This window comes from Lathamus discolor, chromosome 1, assembly GCF_037157495.1.
Source record: "Lathamus discolor isolate bLatDis1 chromosome 1, bLatDis1.hap1, whole genome shotgun sequence".
In the NCBI taxonomy this organism is placed as follows: domain Eukaryota; kingdom Metazoa; phylum Chordata; class Aves; order Psittaciformes; family Psittacidae; genus Lathamus; species Lathamus discolor.
Genome location: NC_088884.1, coordinates 63,804,766 through 63,826,286, shown reverse-complemented (window position 1 = coordinate 63,826,286; position 21,521 = coordinate 63,804,766). Strand labels below are relative to the sequence as shown.

Sequence of the window (21,521 nt, the reverse complement as noted above, 5' to 3'; positions counted from 1 at the left end):
ACTTAGTAGAATGCAGCAAGGATTTTTTTACCTTGGATTTTGTCACTATTTCTGCCACTTTGACAACTGGATCCTGAGTTAGGCTTAGTTTGTTCTGGGCATTCATTTTGCTGTTCAGCCAATTCATTGCTTCACTGATGTATTTTTCCACCTTCTCCATCTCAGCAGGATCTAGGTGATCATATTTTTCATCCTAAGGAAAGATGTGTAGTAATTAATGTTTCTCAGCCAGTTAAGAATTTCACTGACACATAGTATGGTAACATTGCTACAGCCTGATAGAAGTAGTTTTTAAACAAGCTCAGTATCAGGAACAACTGCAGAACACCACAGACAGGACACTATTTTTAGACATTTGAAATGCCAATTTTAAGTGGACACTGTTCAAGTGCAGGACAGTAATGAAGCTTTGAAACTGATGATAAAAAAAAGCGACTTTAATTTATGTTCTCTCATGAAGAGGCCATTTTTGCTAGCAACTCAGTACGGTTTTACAAGTTCTCAGGAGGAGAAGCACAACAGCCATTTTAAAGCAGCTTAACAGGTAATCCTATAGGATTCTTTTTAAACAAAAAAATACAGCCAAACTGAAACACCCATTAACAGTTGATTCCCCGATGAGTTTGCCCTACCTTATTTTTGTATGCTTCCACTGCTTTCATAAGGAGCTGAATCTTCTTTCCCAGGTCATTTAAAACTTTTGGTCTCTCTGCATGTTCCATGTATCTTTCCTGAATAGGCTGTCCAAATTTCTGGAAACAAGCACAGAGGTCATGATAAAATACAAGTTTACTCTGGGGTCTAATACTAAAACACAGCACTGGAAGGAAGGCTGCCTTTAACTCTTTTTTCTCACCCATTCAAGAGCTTAACCTTTGCATTTTACTTCAGTGCCACAAAAAAATCCCAGATGTTTTAACACAGGAGTAGTGACTCTCCTTGTTTGGCTTCTTATTTTGCAGTTATTTGCACCAAAATTAACATCTGGAAGAAGGCATTCAGAAAAGAAACAAGGCAAGATTTACATGGATGGTTTAATTTTGAAGTAGTTATCCTGGAATGTTCTTGTTTTCTCCACTTCTTTTTAACCCTTCCCTTGAATACTGGCAACCCAGGCAAGGCAGCAGCTGTCAGGATGTATACTGCTGTTTCCATCAGTTAGCCCTCCCCCAGATGAAATCTGACTCTTCAACTTTTATCATTAGATATTAGACCAAAAATTTAGTTTTATGATACAGGTTTAAAAGACCACTGAAAACAGGAAAGCCAGAGCATATATTCTGGAGTGCAATTCTGAATACCTGGGAGAGGAGTCAAACTACTCAAAAGCCTCTTTCAGATTTTAACAAGACTGACAGAGAATTACAACAGCAATTACTTCATTGTCACTAGTGACAGTCTGCTTCATTTTGACTGTTTTCAAATTTGGAGCACACCTGACATCAAAGCTAAATTCTAGTTCCAAATATTCTGTTCATTTCATAACTCAGCTACATTCAGATAAAACCTGAACGTCCATACTTAAAAGTTAAGGTATTTACAAAACTCATGCATGGAGCACACACAAACATCGATCATTAGAAGAGCTTTGGTTACTTAGCCATATGTTTATGTAAATGCCCCCACCCCCAAAGAGACACACATTTTTCTAGAATGTAACTTAAAATCTTACTCTTAATTCCTGAAGTTTATCCATGTATACTTGTTTCGGCTGGTCTTCTCCATCTTCATAAAGCCAGTTTTCTGTATCCTCCAACATCAAGGTCAGCTTGTTCGCATCCTGTGAAGCAAGTTAGGGACACGCTACGTCAGATGAGATAATGACAAATGAGCCTTACCCTCTCAGCACACTAAGAAAGCCCCTGCTCAAAAAAAAAACTGTTTTATCACTTCAGAGTATTCAAAGTGACAGTGAAAGAAAACAGTAATTAACCTACTTCAAAGCCAAGATTTTACAGTATGATAGGAGAACCCTTATTAATCTGATTTGCAGCTGAAGTTCATGGGAGTTACAATAGCTTCGGGACTGATTTTGGAAGAAAGGACATCAACGTTCTTGCTTATCTTTACATGGGAAGTACTGCTTTACAGGTTCTCTGATCACAGGATGAAGATGACTAGACAAATTTGGAAACTATATACATAGTTGAAGGCAAAATTGTTTTAATTGGACTCTTCTGGCTATAAACAAAGATGTTATCTTTAATTGTTTAGAAATAAAGTATCTTACCTATCCCCATAACTTACCCAAGAGATTGTTTTGAAAGTGGTATGGGAAAGACAGCCTCACACCCTTGAGCTTAGACTGGAAGATCATCTGTGCTGTGCTGCTGACCAGGTAATCCAGAGAGCAGACCTTAAAACTGCTGCTGGACATTAGTTGTTTCAGCTGGTGGCTTGTGTACCAGCCACTTTCATTTAGATGGCTGATACAGAGGCACAACTATAGGATGTGTTCTTTCAATGCTACTTTTGCAGAGGCCTAGCGTACAGTTTTCTTCATTACCTTTACCTGACATTTCAATAACTTACCCCGCTTGAAAGTGGACAAACCACAGAGCTACAGACACTCCATTTCTGTTCTTTTTAATCCTGTCCACTCACACCATTTAGAAGCTCATAGTGATCTGTCTTGCTTTCCTACCCCATCACAGGGTTTTTATTTTCCACCTGCATTCCAATCTTTCCTTGCCACTGAAAAACTTCTCAATGAAGAACTCTGCGTGTCAGCATGTCAAGTGTCAGGCGCAAGCACGGTTTGAACTTAACTTCTGTGAAGTTAATTTCATATTCCAAAATACATTTAAGAGATCCCTGCAGCCTCATAACCCATGTTGAGAACTTACAAGTACCAAGGCATTTTTTTTTTACAGCAGTTGAAACAGAGGCAAGTCTTACTTCTTCAGTGATGAATTTCTCAAAGACTCCACACAGCTTGTCTCTGAAGTCATACACATACTCTTCAACGGCGTTCTTAGCATCATTTCTTTCTTTCTCAAGCTTGTCTTGCATCATCATCTTCCCCTAGGGGAAAAAAAAAGCTTATATAAGAATTAAAAGCATTTCAAATATCAAGCTTAATGATTACTCTTGACACTACACCACAGAAGTTTGCAGAAGCAGCCTGCTACTTCACAGTTACTGATTGTAACTTTCACTTTTATGTAAGTCATACTTACTGCAGGCAGAACTGGAACGGGGTTAAAAAATGAGTTCATATTTCGAAGCTGTTTGGCAAGTGCTTCAGCAAACTGATCAGGTATTAATTATGATCCAACCACAACAGACAGGACTCGAAGTCAAGTACAAGTCTTGACTGTGGTTTGGCAGTTGCTAGGAATCATTCTGCCCTACAGAAGTTATTAAAGACTTTATTCTTCAGACTGACCATCTTTCAGATAAGAGCTTATGCCTGTGGGATCTTCAACAAACATGATACACAGTTCAGAAAGGACCTTCCAAAAGGCAAGTTTTCTGCATGTTATAAGACTTCCCTACTGATATTAAGACTTGAAGGACAAAAATATGATCTAGTGAAGCACACAGCTTCTGCAGAGCACCAAAAGGACCAGCATCAGGTCAGTCAGCAACAATTAGCATTCCTGTAACATACTGTGCAGCCTTCACTGGCTACATCTGCCTACCTGAGGACAGAACTGACACTTTGGGTAATGACAGGCTAATAGGTCAAACTTGGGCACCTGGGCAGTTCAGTCTAGTGAAATTGGTGAGTTTCACAAAACAAAAAAACAAAAATCAAAAAAACTTAAAAAATAAGGAAAAAACACCCCCAACCCCCAAAAAATCCTCACCCAACCAAAACAAACTCCAAAGAATTCTAAGTTAGGTAAAAAGTTTATGGCTTCTTATACTTTCTGCATAGTTATTTCCAGGGACATTCATTTGAGTACTCATCTGTTTATGCTGCTTACCTCATTTTCAATATAGCAATTGATAATATCTTGTCCCAGCTGTCTATAGAGGCTCGCCTGTATAGGGAGGTCAATACTCTTGACTTTTGTTTTAGCCTTTGGCTGGGCTGGATGTTCATGCATGTCTCCAGAAGGAACCTATAGAAACACACTATTAAGAAACTTAAGAATAGAAATATGACCACATTTGTGCTCAAAAAAAGGCAAAAATAGTAAGACAGCTACAGTTTAATCATATATAAATGAAGCACCTAATTATTCCTCTGCTATTCAGAATCACCACTACCTTGGTTTTGAACCAAATTAGTGGAATTTTATTTCTTTAAACATCATGTTAACAGCTGTTGAGAAAACTTGTTCAACAGCTGAAGACACTGCATATTCTCCTTGATAATGTTTCCCCATATTCAATCTCCATTATAAAACTATATTAAACAAGCTTACTTCAAAGCCTTAGTCACATACTGTGTTGAACATGAAAGCTCTAAGATAGGATTCTTAACTTAGCCATTTCAATGTAGCTGTACTCCTCTCAACACAGTCCCATCTTTTGCACCTTGTAAGATTAACAACCACACTGGGCAAAACAAGTGTAAGGAAAGCCACATTACATTTCCTTATCAATACTGAATACAAACTTTTGCTTCTGTTCCTGCATTTTCAGTTTCCTCATCGGCTTGGTTCTGTTGTTCAGCTTGACTTTTCTGAACACCTTCCTCTTGATCAACCTGCATTTTATCCTAGAAAAAGAGTTACATAACTGAATGCAAAGGTCTGCTGTAAGACTTAAGACTGATGTCAAGTACAGTATATCACAGACAAAATATGGATTTACAAGGCAATCTTAAGACTTTATGAATCACTATGTTTAAACAGGCATTTCGATTGAGTACTTGTATTCATAGCTTTCCCCCGAATTACATGGAAGTTCTATTCTGCCTGTCCACCTTGAAATAATTAAGTTGCCATGCATCCCTATCATAAAATTACATAAGCCTTGTGAATACTCCACTTTAAACTAGAAATAAATAAGAATGTATGCAAAGAACATTCTAGAAACATACTACCACCACAGGCAATAGCAATAGGTTCTCTATGGAACAGCCAGAACTTTCACCTCATACCATTTTCAATCTTAACTTTAATTTTTTTAATCCAAAGCAGAATTTGGTAACTGTTAGCTGCATCTGTCTCATGGGACCATAAAAATTACTTGGTATAGTAGCCGCTTGGAGCACAAGACCAACTTGTCTTCCCTCCCTGCCACTCAAAAATTAACCAAGTTTCACTTAAACTTATCTGTAATTCACCTATGCTTTAGTCTAAGGATCTTGAAGATTATTGCCAGTTACTGTGCTGAGCACTCGGCTTAGTTTAAGTATTAGAATTCCTTGCCATCATTGCAAAACATTTTAAATAACAGTCAAATATAAGCCTGAAGTTTTCAGGGTGACTCCAATACTTGGGAAATCCAGAGCATCAATGACTATGGAGCTGTAGCCAAGGTCTCTAAGGTCTAAGGTAAATTCCATTACAAGGAATTACTGGATTCACAAAATACATATGAATGCAAAATATCTTGCAGTTAGTTCTGCAAGACACAAGTAGTAGTTATTTAAGGATTTTCAAACTAAGCACAGTTAATTTTTAGCTATATTAACTGATTCAGCAATCTTTTAACGATAAAAGTTGAAATCAAGATCACTAATTTTACCAGACACATGTTGTCACTTCAGAGTAGGAGAACAAAAATACATAAATATCCTTACATACTGTTCTTACTGTTCACACAGAAGAGGCAACAACTGGAAGGAACTATTACCTACATAAAAAGGCTAAAGCGGGGAGGGAGGGGGAATAATACATATATACACCACAAACCTCCTCCTCAGAGTCGAGGGTATCATCCTCAGTAATGAAAGGTAATTGCTGACAAGCACCGTTGTAAAACAGAAGATGTGTTAGTTGAATGGAAGGACTACAGACTGAAAGCCTGAAGATGGAAGTGGTTACTTTTGTACTGAACACAGTTTACTCATCCTAGTAACGTCCACATGCAGGACACCTATTACATTACATGTGAGCTGTCCTTCTGAACTGTTATTCACTTCCATGCAAGTATCAGAGGCAGAGCACTTGTCTACAAGGAACTGCATCATGCTTGGGATTATAAATACACTCAACTTCCTGGAAAGCAGTACAGTATTTCAGGAGTTGCTTATATCAATTATGTAGTGCTAATTGTGTAACCACTTGCTCCAATTCCTGTAGTATATGCACCTAAAGTGGGAAAAACTGCTAAGGACATTTTAAAAGATAATTAAAGAAATGTGTTCACCCCTTCCTCCAAATAAAGCTGCCGAATGTTTGCTTTCTGTCCAACCTTACTCCTCAAGGGCACCCACCCTCAGTATATGCTTGACAGCCTGTGAGACTGGTCACTCTCCTGAGCACTTGGCAGTCTCCAGGACAGCAGGAATGTGAGGCAACAGCTTGCCCACTGCTTTGTCCTCTTTTTCTCTACACTGTGATCTCCTTTCCCCTGTGAGCTGTGACATAACCAAAATCCCAAGCTGTAGGAGGGCACAAGGGAAAAAGAAAGGCTGCTGAGGCCACGGCATGCTGTAACATGCTCCCTGACACCCAGCCCTCAACTCTACAGTGTCGAATGTACTAGCTGCACCTCATTACTGTTAGCATGCAGTGCACTATAGAAAAAGTTGATCCTCCTAACACTAGAATGAAGTTTATCTTGCTAATTTCTCAGTATTAATGACAAACATGCTGCACATTTATTACTAGTAATTTTCCGCTATAAGCTACCAAATCAGTTTGTAAAAACTTAATGTACTTCAGTGCTGGTAGAAGTGCCTTTAGTGAATGGATGTTTACCAAGAACAAGTTTTCCACATATAAAGAAATACCACATATTTTTACCAAATGAAAATGTCGTACTTGAGGAAAAATGAACCTGCCATTTTATAGCAACACTAAATAACACTAAGACTAGTACAGAGGTAGTAAAGAACACTGAAAAAAAAAAAAAAGTTTTTCTCTTTAGAATCTGGTTTAACTTTTTTTTTTCCTTTTACTGCCACATGCCACCAGTAGCTTAGTAATAAATTTGAAGACATGTGTTACATAACTGAAACAATAACATAAGGGTGGAGAAGCAGCAAGTGTCTAAAGCTTTACACTATGATTTAATCTCTTATTATTGGCTCTCGTCAGAATTACAAGGAGTGTAGATATTTACAAGTTTACGTACCAGCTCATCATCTCTGCCTTGGTTCTTATTTGGTGATTCAGTGTCCATAGGAGTGTCATTGTGATCTCCCTCTATGTTCTGCCTCTCTATTATAGAAGCATTAGCCACACTGAAAAGGCCATGAATATTGACACGCACTTTAACTTTCACTTTGGAATTGTCACCATCATGCTGCGGACCCACATTTTGAACAGTGAAACGCCCTTGCGAAAGTAAAAAAAAAAAGATGGTTTTAATTTTTGTTCCAAAAAATAGTAAAAGAGGGAAAAAAAAAATGAAATGTAACTCTTTCAGGGTGTTAATTTAACTTCATGTAACTTTAAACTATTTGGAAACTTCCTACTTAGTTATTGATTTTACAACATAAACTGCAGCTATGTAAACTAGAATCTCCTTAGTTAAGATGCTTTTGCTATATCTGTATTTCATAAAAAAGAATTTAAAACCAAGCTATTACTTTATTAGGTATTCTACTTCTCTGTTCTTCTCTAACCATTGCTCTAAAGAGCCTACTCCATCCTGAAAAGCTCCTTTGTCCACATGAAAAAATTTTGCACTGAAAAAAAGAAAAATTGTTAACAGAGATAAAAGACTGTATTTAAATTTGTTTAACACTGATGCACTACACATCTTGGAGCATGAACAGTGCTTATCAAGGCTTCTGGAAGCAACAAGATTGATACTTCATCTTGCAACTTTCTGAAAAGTTGAGTGTAAGCACCACAGACAGTGCACACATAAAGAAGAATGATTTTTCCTAAAGACAACAGACTTACTGCATAGACAGCTAAATAGGTAGCACCAAGTTTCAATCCAATTCATAAATCAGTAAATGTAATTGTGTATTAGTTTAAAGACCCTTAGGAATACACTAATAACTGCAGGTAAGGTAGTATTAGCTACCAGGAAACTTACTCATACCATCTAATAGTTTAGACTCTACCACAGATGCTTATTAAATTCATCTTGTACGTTCAAATTAACGGCATGAGACATGCCAGATACCTGTCTGGACAGATAACTGTCTAGTGTAATAGATCTATTCTCCTCTAATTTCTTCGAAAAATCCATGCCGGAAGGCATACAGCCACCTTATCCGTTTTACAGAGGTTGGGGAAAAAAAAACCCAACAAAACAAAGGCACCTAAAAAGCAAGCAATAGAGCACTACATTCTTCGTACCTACATTTTTGGAACTAGAGTATCTCTAAGGTCCCTTCCAGCCCAAGCCATTCTATGACTTTTAAAGCATTCAGACAGTGACAGAATTAATTACTTTTAAGGAACTACCAAACAAAAAAAGTCAATACCATTTGATCAATGCATCTAAACCAAAGCAGCAAAGTTGAGCCTTTCTAAAGAACCTAGGCTTTTCTATAAGCGAGGAAATACAGAAGGTAATAGAACTTAAACAGGAGAACCACTTTCGCTATTATCAACAGGAGTTCTGTATAAGGGTTTTATTCAGATGCCCTTACCTATTCTGGAATCAGGGTAAGGCACTTCATGTGGATGGGTGTAGTAAGCTTCCAGGTCAAAAGGTTCTTTCTTGTGAAAAGTAATGACTTTTGAGAATGGAGCAGCATGGTTCTTACTGAAGACTTCACACTCCCTAAAGCATTAAAATATTAAGTAAGGTTAAACCACTGAGCATAAAGATGGTTAATGAAAATCAAGGGATGTTAATGATCAGCAGTCACGCTAACCAAGCGGATACATAGTTTAGTTTAAGTCAGTTTACGACAAGACTAGCAGGCTGAAGGCCTGTAGTTCCCAAAGCTGGACTAAGCATTCTGTGTCATACTTGAGGATTAAGCAACTCTACACCAATGTTTTTTAATTAAATGTACAGTATACATTTAATTAAATGTATTTCCAATTATTAAGCAATTATTAATAATAAGCAATTATTAAATATCTTTCAAATTATTAACTGGAATTCAAAAGTTGTAATGCAGGAACAAAAAAAGAAGGAAGAAAATGAAAACTGTTTGAGTGGATGACAGCTTCAAAGGCCAAAGCCTTGTCTTTTCCATAGCTCAACAGATTTCTTTCTATACACAAACATACTTTCTAGTAGGCACCATATAACTTACCCTGTTCCTTCTTCATAAGATGATTTCCATCTCAACGTTATAGAGTAAGGAACAACATCTGTGATGGAAAATTCACGCACTTTAAAAGCTGGGGAAAGAATTGCACACTAGAAAACAAAGACCAGAATTTTATTATATCCATGCAGTCAAGTAAGTAGCAGGTACAGTAACTAATACCCAAGTGTAAAAAGGTTACAATTAAAAGAGGTCACAGGGAGGTCTTACTTATCATAATTTTTAACAGTAGTTTCTTATGTTTAGTAGAAAGTTAACTAAACTGATTGATATAACTAAAATAATAGTAACAGATGCTACTTCCCCAGTGACTGTCAGTGAAGATACACAGCAATGGCTGTATAGAAGTGGAACCGGGCAGTTTGGTTCATCAAATTTAACAGGTTTCTAACAAGACCATCCTCTTAACACAGCGTGAATTACGTGCATATAATTTACGTTATTATTAGAATGTAACAACCATTTATGACATGGCCACTGTCATCAACTGCTGAAAGAACAAGCAAGATTCTGTATCTTATTTCAGCTTCTGGTTAGTTGTATTCATTAGTTCATGATGTTAAAGAAGTAATACTCAAGTTGTATTGCAGTAACTATACCTGCAAGGCACAGCCTCTTGCAACAGCTTCGTCAGCATTTAGCGTGGTGCTTATCTCTTTACAGAAAAAGCTAGAGATCTGCTCCTTCACTGCTGGAATCCTAGTAGCCCCACCTACTATTTCTATACTGTAGATATCTTCACGTTGAAGTTCTAGAAAACAGAGTGCATGGCCTTAAGTTATCATCAAGACATCAAAAAGCTGTCTTTGGACAACCAAAAAAAAAAAAAAAAGAGTTCTCTTATTATCTTGACACTGTGAAAAGTACTGAATATATTCAGTGGCCAACAAGGTATTCAATCCAGGTTTGTCATGATGTGTCCTGTTCAACCTTTTTGTTCCTCCTGCAAACTACAAAGTTTTCTAGTTACATAAACCTGGATAATGCAGAAGCCAAGCATTAATGAGGACAGCTCTTCTTTAAAATGCATCCTCTTCCTGGTGTGCATGAACTCAGGAGTGTGAAATTTGGTTTTCTTTGGCAGCCCTGCACTACTGGACAGTATCTCACCCCTCCCAAACATTAACAACAAAACTAAACCCAAGTATGCCTCATTTTATGTCTCGTTTTATTTTGGTTGCCAATGAAGAAAAGCAAAACCCTTAACTAAAAGTATTTAATAAACATTAGACTGTGCTTGCAGGGTAACTTTTTAATTTCAAATTCAAGATATGCATATGAAATAATCACAAGCAACTGTCAGTCCTTGAACCAGCTCTGCTCAGGAGTTATTCAGGTTCTTTCTTCCTGTATTAGCTATCTAGACAAGCAACAAAGATAAGCAGAATTCTTCCCTTCTAGTTGAAGATGCTGAAATTAGGTGTAAACCCTTTTCCTCCAGAAGTCTAACTCTCCTTTACACTATATTAGACAAAAAAGTATTAAAAATGTTATTTGCACATGCTTCAGATAATTTATTTCAAGAATATGCCACCAAATTCTCAGGACAGTGAGGACATGTATGGATCACATATGGAACAGGCTGGCCAGTGAGCTGCAGTAAAGAGTAATACTTTTTCCCCATCATGGTTTTGAATTGGTTGGTTTGCATTTTTAACTAAAATAACCTTTCAGACTACCAACCTTTTCCATTGCATAGGGTGAATGAGGGTCAATAAACCAAGGCTGCAGAGTGGTATATGCACTAAATGAGGCAGGAACAGGATCATGCATACATGACAAGCATACGAATGGAACTTACATTCAACTTTTCAGTACTTAGCTTTGCAATTCTAATAAATACAAAAATACATTAGAAAGATAATCATTAAAGAGATCTAGGATAACTGGATTACTAGTTATGTTCTTGAACCAAAAGCAGTACCTAAATTAGCTCCTACTTACTAGCTTGCTCCATGGCTGCTCTTAGGGGAGGCTCCACTCTGGACAGAAGGGCAGCACACAACTGCTCAAACTGAGCTCTGCAGGAATAAGGAAAGTGCTTTTGCATTACAAGACAACTTAGAGGCCATGGTTCACTGCACACTTCAGCAAATGTAACACACAGTACCTGTTCATCTTACTCGAGACATCAAGGTCATTCATGAAGCATTCAATATTGAGTGGAAGGTCAGAAGCATTTGCACTCATAAGCTTCTTGAGTTTTTCACATTCCTGATACAATCGTAGCAGTGCTCGGGGATTCTCTTTTACATTCAGCTTGTATTTTGTCCTAAATTCATCAGAGAAGTAGTCTACCAAAGCCTCATCAAAATTCCTACCACCTACAAAAGGGTCAAAGGTAGTAGCCAAGACCTGCAATGATGATAAAGAACATATACTAATTAGGCAACATTTGGTTAGAGATAGCTTTCATATAGACACTGGTTTCAGAAGGTCACACCTTTAAAAACAGGTTTGATAGTGAAAAATTGTTTGTGGTTTTCTCACCATCTTCTATGCAGTTGCCAGGTAGAACAACTCCTCAATTACTGAGTTTCTACCCCCACCCCCCAGATAAACTACTGTAACATCTACCCTGTTATCTTCTACCACACTGCAGCCCCTACCCAGTTTACTAGCTGACTACAGAAAGGCAGACTACAATAGCTATTTTGTCATGCCATTACTAGTTCTGAGTCATTTACCCAAAGCAGAAAAACTTGCTATCATCTTCTACATGACTTCAGACAACATACTGCTACCCAAGACAAGTTTACAGAAACATTCAGCTATCAGTAGCTCACAGACAAAAGTCTCCAAACCAGGGAGTGAAGACAGTTCCATTTTACTTCATGTCCTACTGAATTTAGATTTGGAACTGTCACAGATGGCAGGAAAAAAAAAATTATCACAGAACAATTCAGTTCAGGGAGTTCAACAATTTCCTGTAAGTCAGCTGCATGACAATGCTCATGAGACTACCAGAATATGCAAATATTTCAGTGATACAACTTGGCACAACAACTGTGGAGTATGCTTGACTGTCAAGTGCTTTTCAAGATACACCCTGGGATACTTCATTACTGCATTTTCTAAAAACGGGTTTGCTGCAATAGGCAAAAGATAAAAACTTTTTGTATTCAGCATTTGCTATACATTTATTCAGTTTAAAAAACTGAACAAACAAAAAAACCACAAACAAAACAACTTCCATGGAACAGCATTTTGAGTACTGTTCAATTAAATACTTCAGGAATATGGGATTTGACTGTATGACTTAAAAATATTACCTTCAGTTTTCCCTTGTTAAAAGCACAGATTGAAACCTGATATGCAGAGTGCCCCATATCTACAAAGACCACATTTCTTGGCTTTTCTTCCAAGGCAGGCAGATCCTGCTTGTATATTCCATATGCTAGTGCAACTGAAAAACACCAGGCCACAGAAGTTAGAGGACAGCTGTGCACATCTGTAAAGCATGCACTAAAAGAAGACAAACACTACATACATTTACTCATTCTGCACACCTCCATTACTTTGCTCAAACACAACATAATGGTCTAGAACTTGTGACTCTTTTGATCCTTATGAGTTGCCACCTTCTTAATTTTTATTTCTGACTGATTTATAGCTTTACTTGTAAATTACCTCATCTTCATTCATTTAACTGACATTCAAGTATTTTGTATAATCTAACATCTTTCCAATAACCACATGCTGCACACCTTCAAAGCTCTAACTTAAGTCAGTAGTGTATGTGCCATCCTAAGTTTAAATTTCTAGATTAAGAACTTAGCAGATTTGTTACTTTTCCTTCTGCTTAAGAAAGGTGGTTCACATATAAAGCAGCTCATCACAAAGCAAATTAATACATTGAAAACATTTTGCACTGACAAAGGGAGGAAACATGTCATGTGAAGGTTTAACACTGCTACAGCATCACCTGGCTTGTAGCCAAATTCACATTGTCATCTATGAAATCACACAGATTAGCCTTCATGCCTACACCCTTCGTTTGAAACACCTTATTGTCAGTGCTTTTTAGCTCATTTGAAAAATTCAAGTATGTTCAAAAGCATGCTCTCTTGGAAGAGTTGGCTGATAATTCCTAAAAGCAAAGATTTAAATCAAGTAAAAATAAGGTAGTTTTAACAGCTCCAACTTTAGTTCCCATTAAGTATAACATACTTCTATACTTTGCCCTGGAACTGACCAAAACCAGAGGAGGGCACTAAACAAATAGCTTTATAGAAACAACAGCTGTGCCAACGCTAGAGCTGAAAAGACTTCCACACATTTAAGCTGCCATTGTCCTACAGACTTACACTTAACTTAATCTGGATATTTTGGAAAGCCTCACAGTTCAAGTCGTTTCCAAGTATGATCAGCAAGTCTGCTTTCAGAAAAAGCTCCATAAAAATGCAGTTTATATAGAACCAGCTTTCACAGCATACAGATTATGTAGTTCAAAATGAAAATTACACACTTTCCAATTTCCCTTCAATGTATTTCACTTCAAATAAATATTAGCTTATGATAAAAAAGTTTCTCTAATAGTTCCATGATTTGTGTTTTACTCCAACACACCCATCTTCCAGTAAGCTCAAAAGAAAAACCTAAAAATTCTCCACAAGCCCCACATTAAATATTTACTGTAATCTGTCAGATGCAGGTTACATCTGATAATACTGTCCTATACTACTATTTAATACAAGCAGTGAGAATTTAGGTCAGGTGCACACCGCAGCTGGACCATGAGGAGATTTTGAAGTTAGCTCAGGCCTTCCCAATATTGCTGCTGCAGGTCCATGGGACAGCAGAAGCAGGCACAGATACCAGCTCTATTTCAGAAGAAGAGTAGCTATTTTGAAGTGGTACCGTATTGAAGTTAGCTAACTCAAACTCTTATTGTCTCCTAAGTGCTGAACACCACCCCATCAAAATAGCTGCTGAGTTTCAGTTCCCAAGCTGGATTGGGCAGTACTAGCCTGGATAGCTTTTTCCCAGGCTCCAAATTGTGTAACACGAATATGACATCACCCTCACAGATTCAACAGCCTGAATGGGTTAAATAAAATAAATGCTGTCCTTTACCTGCAGTAGTTTCATTCATCAGCTTCAGACAATTTAATCCTGCAATCTGTGCTGCTGCCATTACAGACCTTCTCTCAGCATCAGTAAAGAAACTGGGTACCTGTTTCCAAAATATAATTACATAGGATATTGTGAAATATGGACTTTCTAATTTAAAGAAGTCAGACTTACCCATTAAGCAACCCTATAAATTTCAGTACCACAAAAAACTGTTATAAACTAACCTCAGATTAATATGCAGTCTGAATGTAACAGCTTGGTAATTTATTTCAGTGCATATTTCAATTAAATACACAACACAACCAAAATTAAATGAGAGGTGGTGGGGTTTTTTTTGTTGTTTTGGGTTGGTTTTTTTTTCCTTAAACAAAGCAGATTTATGCACTGAAAAAAAACCCCCCTGAAAATGTTTTCTCAGGTTCTTCTGATGAGTATTAGCTCTTAAAAATAATTACCGATTTCTGACTGTGCTGCACAAGTGTTTTCAACACAACACATACTCAAATAGAGCCTAACAGTAAGTTGCTGCAGAAGTACTACAGTGGTGCTGGAGCTAAACTTATTGCTGTTTCCAGTGGGAAAATCTGTGTTCCAACTGAGCCTGCAATCCAGTTTTCAATTATCTGCCACAGTGCCAGCTTACAGTGTACGACATTATTCAGCTCCACCAAAAATAGTCAAAGCACAATCAGAGCTCATTCAGAAACTGGCTGTGATCAGCTGGCATATCTTCAACTCCAGTTAAGCTTAAGACATAGAAGTACGTTCATAATGTATTGCGTTAGCTGCCATTGTGGTGCATTACCCAGGATCATCCCTGTGTGTGGGAGGTATTCTCTGTGTGTTTATATACCATAAGGCAGCAAGGAGAAAGATCAAACCAGATTTCTAACAGCTAAAGTACACAGCTTTCTAATTTCCATGTCTGTCTGACAGAAGAAATAACCACAATATTTTATGCCCAGACTTCTCACCAGAGAAAGAGCAGAAGTGAACAGTAAACAGACAACGTGAAAAGCAGGCATTTAGAATTTTAGATCAGGAACGAAACCTCATCTTCAATCTCCCCTTCCCTACTCCCCCACCGTGGGTAAAGACACTAGCTAAAGAAAACCAACATAAGTAAAGCACCCAAATAAAAAGCCCTTTTTAAAACACGCAGAGGTACTCTGGGCTTTTCAGCTTGCCAATATAACCCTCAAGAGAAAAAGAGTTCAGGCAGCTCTCATATATACTACAACTCAACAGTGTTCAACCACGTAACAACAGAGATTTAACACAAATTTGGGAGGTTCTCTGGAACTGTGGAAGCTACGCTTACAGCTCCCATTTGTAACAGCCAACTGCAGAAATTGGGATTACTTTATATAGCACTTGGAGTTAGCCACTCTGGATCAGCTTAGGTAGCATGTTCTTTCTGAAAACACCCTCTTGATTTAACAGATGCTCCATCTTCTCCCGCATGATTACTAAGTATTCTCATTTTCATAAAGTCCCATTTTCAGGGGGATGCAGTTTCTATCCACTACAGGTGTCTCTCACCAGCACACCATGGTGTAACTAATACTGGCTTACATGAATGACTCTATAAGAAGAACTGCAATATATATATTCCAACTTACTGAAATCACACAGTCTGCCACAGGTTTCTTCAAAGCACTTTCTGAAGTCTCTTTAAGTTTGGCCAATAACATCCCTGAAATCTGTTCAATTGCAAACAGTCTCTCTTCATCTAGATATCTCACCTGAAACAGAGAATTGCAATTCTGTAATAAAACATCTCAACTGAACAGGAGCAACATCTCTTTTCCTGACAGGCCACCATCTCTCCAGCAATCCCAAGCACTCCTGTGAAGGGAAACCCATAAAGATGAGCAGCAGCTATATTTACACTGGCAATTAGTATGATATGAGCAGGTATACAGAACAAAAACTCACTTTGTGTGGTAAATGGCTTTCTCCTAGGGCTTTGAAGTGCACTAAGTGAGAATGATTGGGAGATATGCTGCAGCAGTGCACTCCTGGTCGAAATTAAAATTTGTGAAAGACAGACACATTCAGAAACTGAAGCCAGAAAGCCTGAACTTTGAGAAGAGCAGTTTCCAGCTACTTAGTTTGGAAGAAAATGAAAAATAACTTATTCAGATCACATCCTGTTCTCCTGAAACTTGGACTCTGCATGTCCCCAAGACCTAAACTCAGATGAGACTAAGAACTATACACTGTGAACATAATCTAAAGTCAATCTAGTAAATTAAAGTGAAAAGCTACCAATGTTACTGCAGAAAGCTAATAGAATTGATGAGAAACCTCGATGGCCATCTCTGAGAAAGTACAGTACTCAAGCACATGTTACTTCGGAGAATAAAATGTTCTTAATCTCTTAGTAACAGCAGATTTATTACTCGGTCAATTTTACTGAAGATAAATGAAACAAACTTAACCTTTTTTGGGGTGAGGGATATTAACATTTTATGGTATACCTACATGGGAGACAATGCAATTCTTTTACACTACTTGATTACTAGGAAAAGCAAGTAGGTAATACAGAATAAGTACTCTAGCTCTTCCTGAACATTTAAAGAGGTGAAATAAATTGCAAGAAGTGAGAAGCACAGCAAAACCATGCTAAGGCAAGCTCTGTGGAAAATAAAAGGTGTTACTGTACTGGTCATCACCTGACATTTCTTTTCAAAATGAGTAAGACTATAGAGTTTTCTTAAGGAAATGTAAGTCAGTTCGAATAGGAAGTTAAGTGACAAAGGTCAAAAGTGCTCAACTCTACCACTGAAGATACTCTGCACAAACTCACCTTTACTCCCACGGAGCCATTTGGCATCTTCTGAAGCTCATAGGGAAGCCTGGCCCTTTCAGCTTCTATGTAAGGATCTTCAAATGCTCTTCCGTGCAGTTTTTTGAAGCCATGCAATGTGTTTTTTACATTTGTGACAATCTGTGGAAAAGATACTTTCATTACTCATGACATAACCAGACATGTACAGAAGACCATCCAGAAAGAAGCTCTTGTTATGTTGGGCTTACTGTACCTCCTGAAAACCCATGTCAAGCCCCACACACTTACTGGAATAGAAAGAGTGGGGGAAGAAAAAGCAGCATCTTTTTTTAATTCATGGTCTCCGTTTAAAAAAATAAAAAGTAAATCAAATTTACTTCCCTCTTTAATATCCATTAGCTTGCTGCCATCAATTTTCACTACTTTTTTATTTTAGAGGAGTTTTCTGATACAGTATGCAATATTTGAGCCCATATTACATACAGCTGCAGTGGCTGTATGCAAGAACAAATGAGGCTATTACCTAAATTAACCTTAAACAAAGGTACAACAAATTAAGGTATTTAAAGTTCTCCTCTAATTCAGATGCCATCTGGACATAAAGCCTCTGAAACACTGGGGTGTTTCAACTTCATTACTTTAAGCACAGACTTTTAAGTAAAGAAAGGACCAGAACAAATCCCAATAAGCACAGCATTTAAGCACTTAAAGGAAATTATTCCAGGATAATCTTCCCCAAGATAACCTAGTTTATTAGTCTAAATAACAAACTGGGAATAGTACTGACAGACACCTTCCCACTACCAGAGTACAGAGCTTGAGCTCAGATAAAGAGTGTAAAGTTTCTCTGAATGAAAGTGATACACTGTCTGCATGTACTGACTGCTCATGGTACCAACGGTAAGGTTCTATTACTTTGATATCCTCCAGGCAAATTTACAGTTACCTACACGCTACACTAAGGGGAGGAAGCCCTCAGGGTGCAAACATGATGCACAGAAAGAGGCCAAGACTCAATCTATTTTCAGCATGTAGGTTTATACTGGCTATTATGAATTTTTTACAGTTTTTCCTTCCAGAGGAAGGTTTTCCCAGGCTGCAAGTGAATTTACAGAAGATCAGAAAAATTTTAGTTCTGTTCAAGGTCCCAAACTGAGACAGTAACGTAGTATGATTCACCCCCTTCACATTAGTGCAGATACGGGTTGCTGCTTAACTGCCATTTTCAACTTCAGTTTCAACTTTTCTAAAACAGAAGCACATGAACTCCTCACCCCAGTAGGGAATTAATTATGAACTCTACTCTCACTGTCCAAAGTATGCAAGACAAAAAAAAAAAGTATCTTTTAACAGAGCTTTTTGTTTCTTCCCTTTTTCTACTCTGACAAAACAATACAGAATACTCTTTCAATTTTAATGCAAGGAACATACTGCTGAAGCAGTAACTATTACTGTAAAATGTACACTTATCATAGACATTTACTTTCAATAAGAAAACATCAAATTCATTCATTCTCTTCCCATGGTTCAACAGCAAATAAGTCAGTAAGCAACACAAGAGATTTTCATCCATTTACCTGGCTCTTTGCTGCATTCCCAATGGCCCGGGTCTTGGATCCTAAAGATATACATGCTCTAAGTAAAAACAAGGAAAAGAAATTCAACATTAAGAGAAAACATAACAAAATATTTCCACAGTAGTTTAAAGCATTCACAGAAATTAAAGTAGCAGAACACAGATGTCGTATTTAACAGTATTATCGCACTAAGCACCAGAACCTGCAGTGATAGTCTAATTATTTTGTTCTTTTGCAAATTACTTTAGAAACTGAAAGCAATCACAATTGTTCACATTATAACTGCATTTAAGGAATTCTTTAAAAGCATGAGTTCTACAGATCTTATCATAAAAGTAAGTAATTAATAAGTTATTTTTTGGTCACAGCTTTTAACTACAGAAGCCTGTGCCATTTCATTTAAAAATGGGAACTTCACCAGTTGAGTTTTCTTGACTCAACAACCGCATTCACTCTGTAATAGCCACTGGCAACAATAATCAGGGAAAACAAAACAAAAAAGAACATGTAAGCTCGGTTCTACAAACTGTTGAGTGCTTCCCATGACTGAAGGCTACCAGGAACAAACTGCAAATAGGCAAAAAGGGCCATGTCTGGGAACAGCTCCCAGCAACAGAAGGCTTGGGAAGCTGCATAGTACACAGGCCCTTGCAGCTCCACAGGTACTACTGAGCATCCCCTCTCAGCCTTGCCTCTGGCTTTAGCAAAGACTATCCCAGGTCTGCACCTTCACTTCATAGGTATGAAATACAACTCCTTCCCCAGAGGGGAACTGATCTGGCTAAAACCATTCGGAAGTAAATAAGAGATACAACCCAGATTTAATGTGGTTCAAATTTAATTATTTAATGAAGGCATAAAGGTCACTACAGTAGATTGCTTCCTGCCTCCCCTCCATCATCCCTACAATGAGGGCACTGTATGTAATTTGTAAGTATTATCTAGCAACCTCTTCTGCTGTAAGACCACAGTGAATAGACAAAACCTTCTCCAGACTGAGCTGCTGCAAACAGACAATGCACTGCCCTACATTTGGCATTACGTAGTTCAGCTTTCACAAACAGCTTTTACAATTTTTAATGTCACATAACACTATAGTTATCAATTATGCTTCCTAATAAGAAAAGTCAGGTAACAGAGGAATTTAAGAAAGAAGCAAATGGTTTACAAGTAATTTATTTTACGGATAATGTGCTAATACTGTTCTATCACACCTTTTCAGTGTAGGAATTTGAATCTGTTGACAAACAGCATCACTTGCAAATACCCTTATGCAGAGGATGAAGCACCAAGTCAAAAGCCCACTGACGTTCCTGCCATAGTTTACTTCAGTTGCTGAATTCCAGTGCAAGGGAATGGGTGGTTTCTTCCTCCCTTGGCTGGGAAGCAGAGATGTCAAAAAATAAAATATGCTCTCTTTGGCTCTGAAGACTTCAATTATATCCATGGCAGTCCTTTAGGGAGCACATCCAGCACAAGGATACACATGGCTCAGCTGGCCCGTCTCCCCCACTACTACCCTTAGCCTGCTCTAAAGTGAGCTTTGGAACAGTACACAGACTTTAAGAAAAGTAGCAGCTCTTCACCTAAAGGGCATTTCAGTACTCTTCATGCCTTGTTTTGGAGAAGGCGCTACCATGTCATTTTACTTAGTTCGTGATTACACTAATTACACACTACCTGAAAAAAGTTACTGAAGAGTTACGAGCTATTGAGATCAACTGTTTTTTCACAAAACCACAGTGGTGAGGGAAAGCACCTGAAAAGGGCATTTGCCACTAGTTTAGCAGACCAGGTGTTCTAGAAAACACATGAAACAGACTAGCTGGAGTTCCCAGTTCTGAAAAAGCCAAGTGGCAGTTATCATCCAAAGAAACACTATAGCCAAAACCCTCAAAAAGCACAAAGTCCACTGAAATGGAAGGCCTAATGGCAGAATCTTTTTTCCTTTCTTTTTTAATCACCTGTGCTAAAACTTGAAAGATTATGCACATTTTAGGGAATGCTAACTATCCCATACCTTAGATTATAGAATGTAGGTTTTAGGCAAGATGAGCATTTTAACAACTGGGATGCTGGATTTATGAATTACAAGTGCTATATTAAATTGTGAAAATATAAATCTTCACTGCTTTAGTCTGAAGCACTGAAGTGTGCTTATACTAATGCTGTACTATTGGCAAGTACCTGAACCAGCTCAGAAACTGGAAGCCAGCTGCACTAATTAGTTCTGCCCAGAAAGAGTAATCAGCCTGACAGAGCACAGCCAGGACTGCCCTATCTTTAGGGCCTAACTCGGTATCTTTACACAGCTTAATAACAACACATTGCACATGAAAATGTACTCACTTGTCAGAAGCTAGTTCAGGTATTTTTATGCCATGCTACGCAGTCACAACAAATCTTAATGCTTTGTATTTCTGGGAGTAAGTCCCAAATGTTTGTGACATATCTAATTAATGCTGACTATTTGCTAACATCTAATTTGCTAACATCTATCTAAATGACATTAAGTGCCTCTACAGGAACACATAAATAAAGAGTTCATTTACTGTGTCACTGTGTGTAGTAATCATAAAAGTTTGATCTGCCTACATCATTCAAATCCTGTCTGAAGTAAGGTTTAGTTACTATGATAAACTTTCACAGCAGTAATAAACCTGCTATATTTCCATTAAATTTTTTAGTTTGCCTCAAAACAACAGCATTAGAAAGGAAGCTCCTCATTCTCCTATATTGCAGTTTGGAGAAAGAGAAAAAAGCC

At 37.7% G+C, this 21,521-nt stretch overlaps 1 protein-coding gene across 1 annotated transcript in view; it reads right to left on the bottom strand.

The window, feature by feature from the left end:
• HSPA4L (heat shock protein family A (Hsp70) member 4 like) overlaps positions 1-21,521 on the bottom strand; it is a 28,978-nt gene that overhangs the window by 5,559 nt on the left and 1,898 nt on the right. Inside the window, exons 2-18 of the mRNA XM_065674435.1 lie at positions 18,758-18,815; positions 17,199-17,339; positions 16,009-16,131; positions 14,387-14,486; positions 12,583-12,716; positions 11,421-11,665; positions 11,255-11,331; positions 9,910-10,061; positions 9,296-9,402; positions 8,678-8,811; positions 7,201-7,403; positions 4,571-4,672; positions 3,933-4,070; positions 2,899-3,024; positions 1,673-1,780; positions 633-752; positions 32-193 (exon numbers count right to left, since the gene is read on the bottom strand). Of these exons, the coding sequence (XP_065530507.1) occupies positions 32-193; positions 633-752; positions 1,673-1,780; positions 2,899-3,024; positions 3,933-4,070; positions 4,571-4,672; positions 7,201-7,403; positions 8,678-8,811; positions 9,296-9,402; positions 9,910-10,061; positions 11,255-11,331; positions 11,421-11,665; positions 12,583-12,716; positions 14,387-14,486; positions 16,009-16,131; positions 17,199-17,339; positions 18,758-18,815 (2,230 nt within the window). The remainder of the gene's footprint in view (positions 1-31; positions 194-632; positions 753-1,672; positions 1,781-2,898; positions 3,025-3,932; positions 4,071-4,570; positions 4,673-7,200; positions 7,404-8,677; positions 8,812-9,295; positions 9,403-9,909; positions 10,062-11,254; positions 11,332-11,420; positions 11,666-12,582; positions 12,717-14,386; positions 14,487-16,008; positions 16,132-17,198; positions 17,340-18,757; positions 18,816-21,521) is intronic.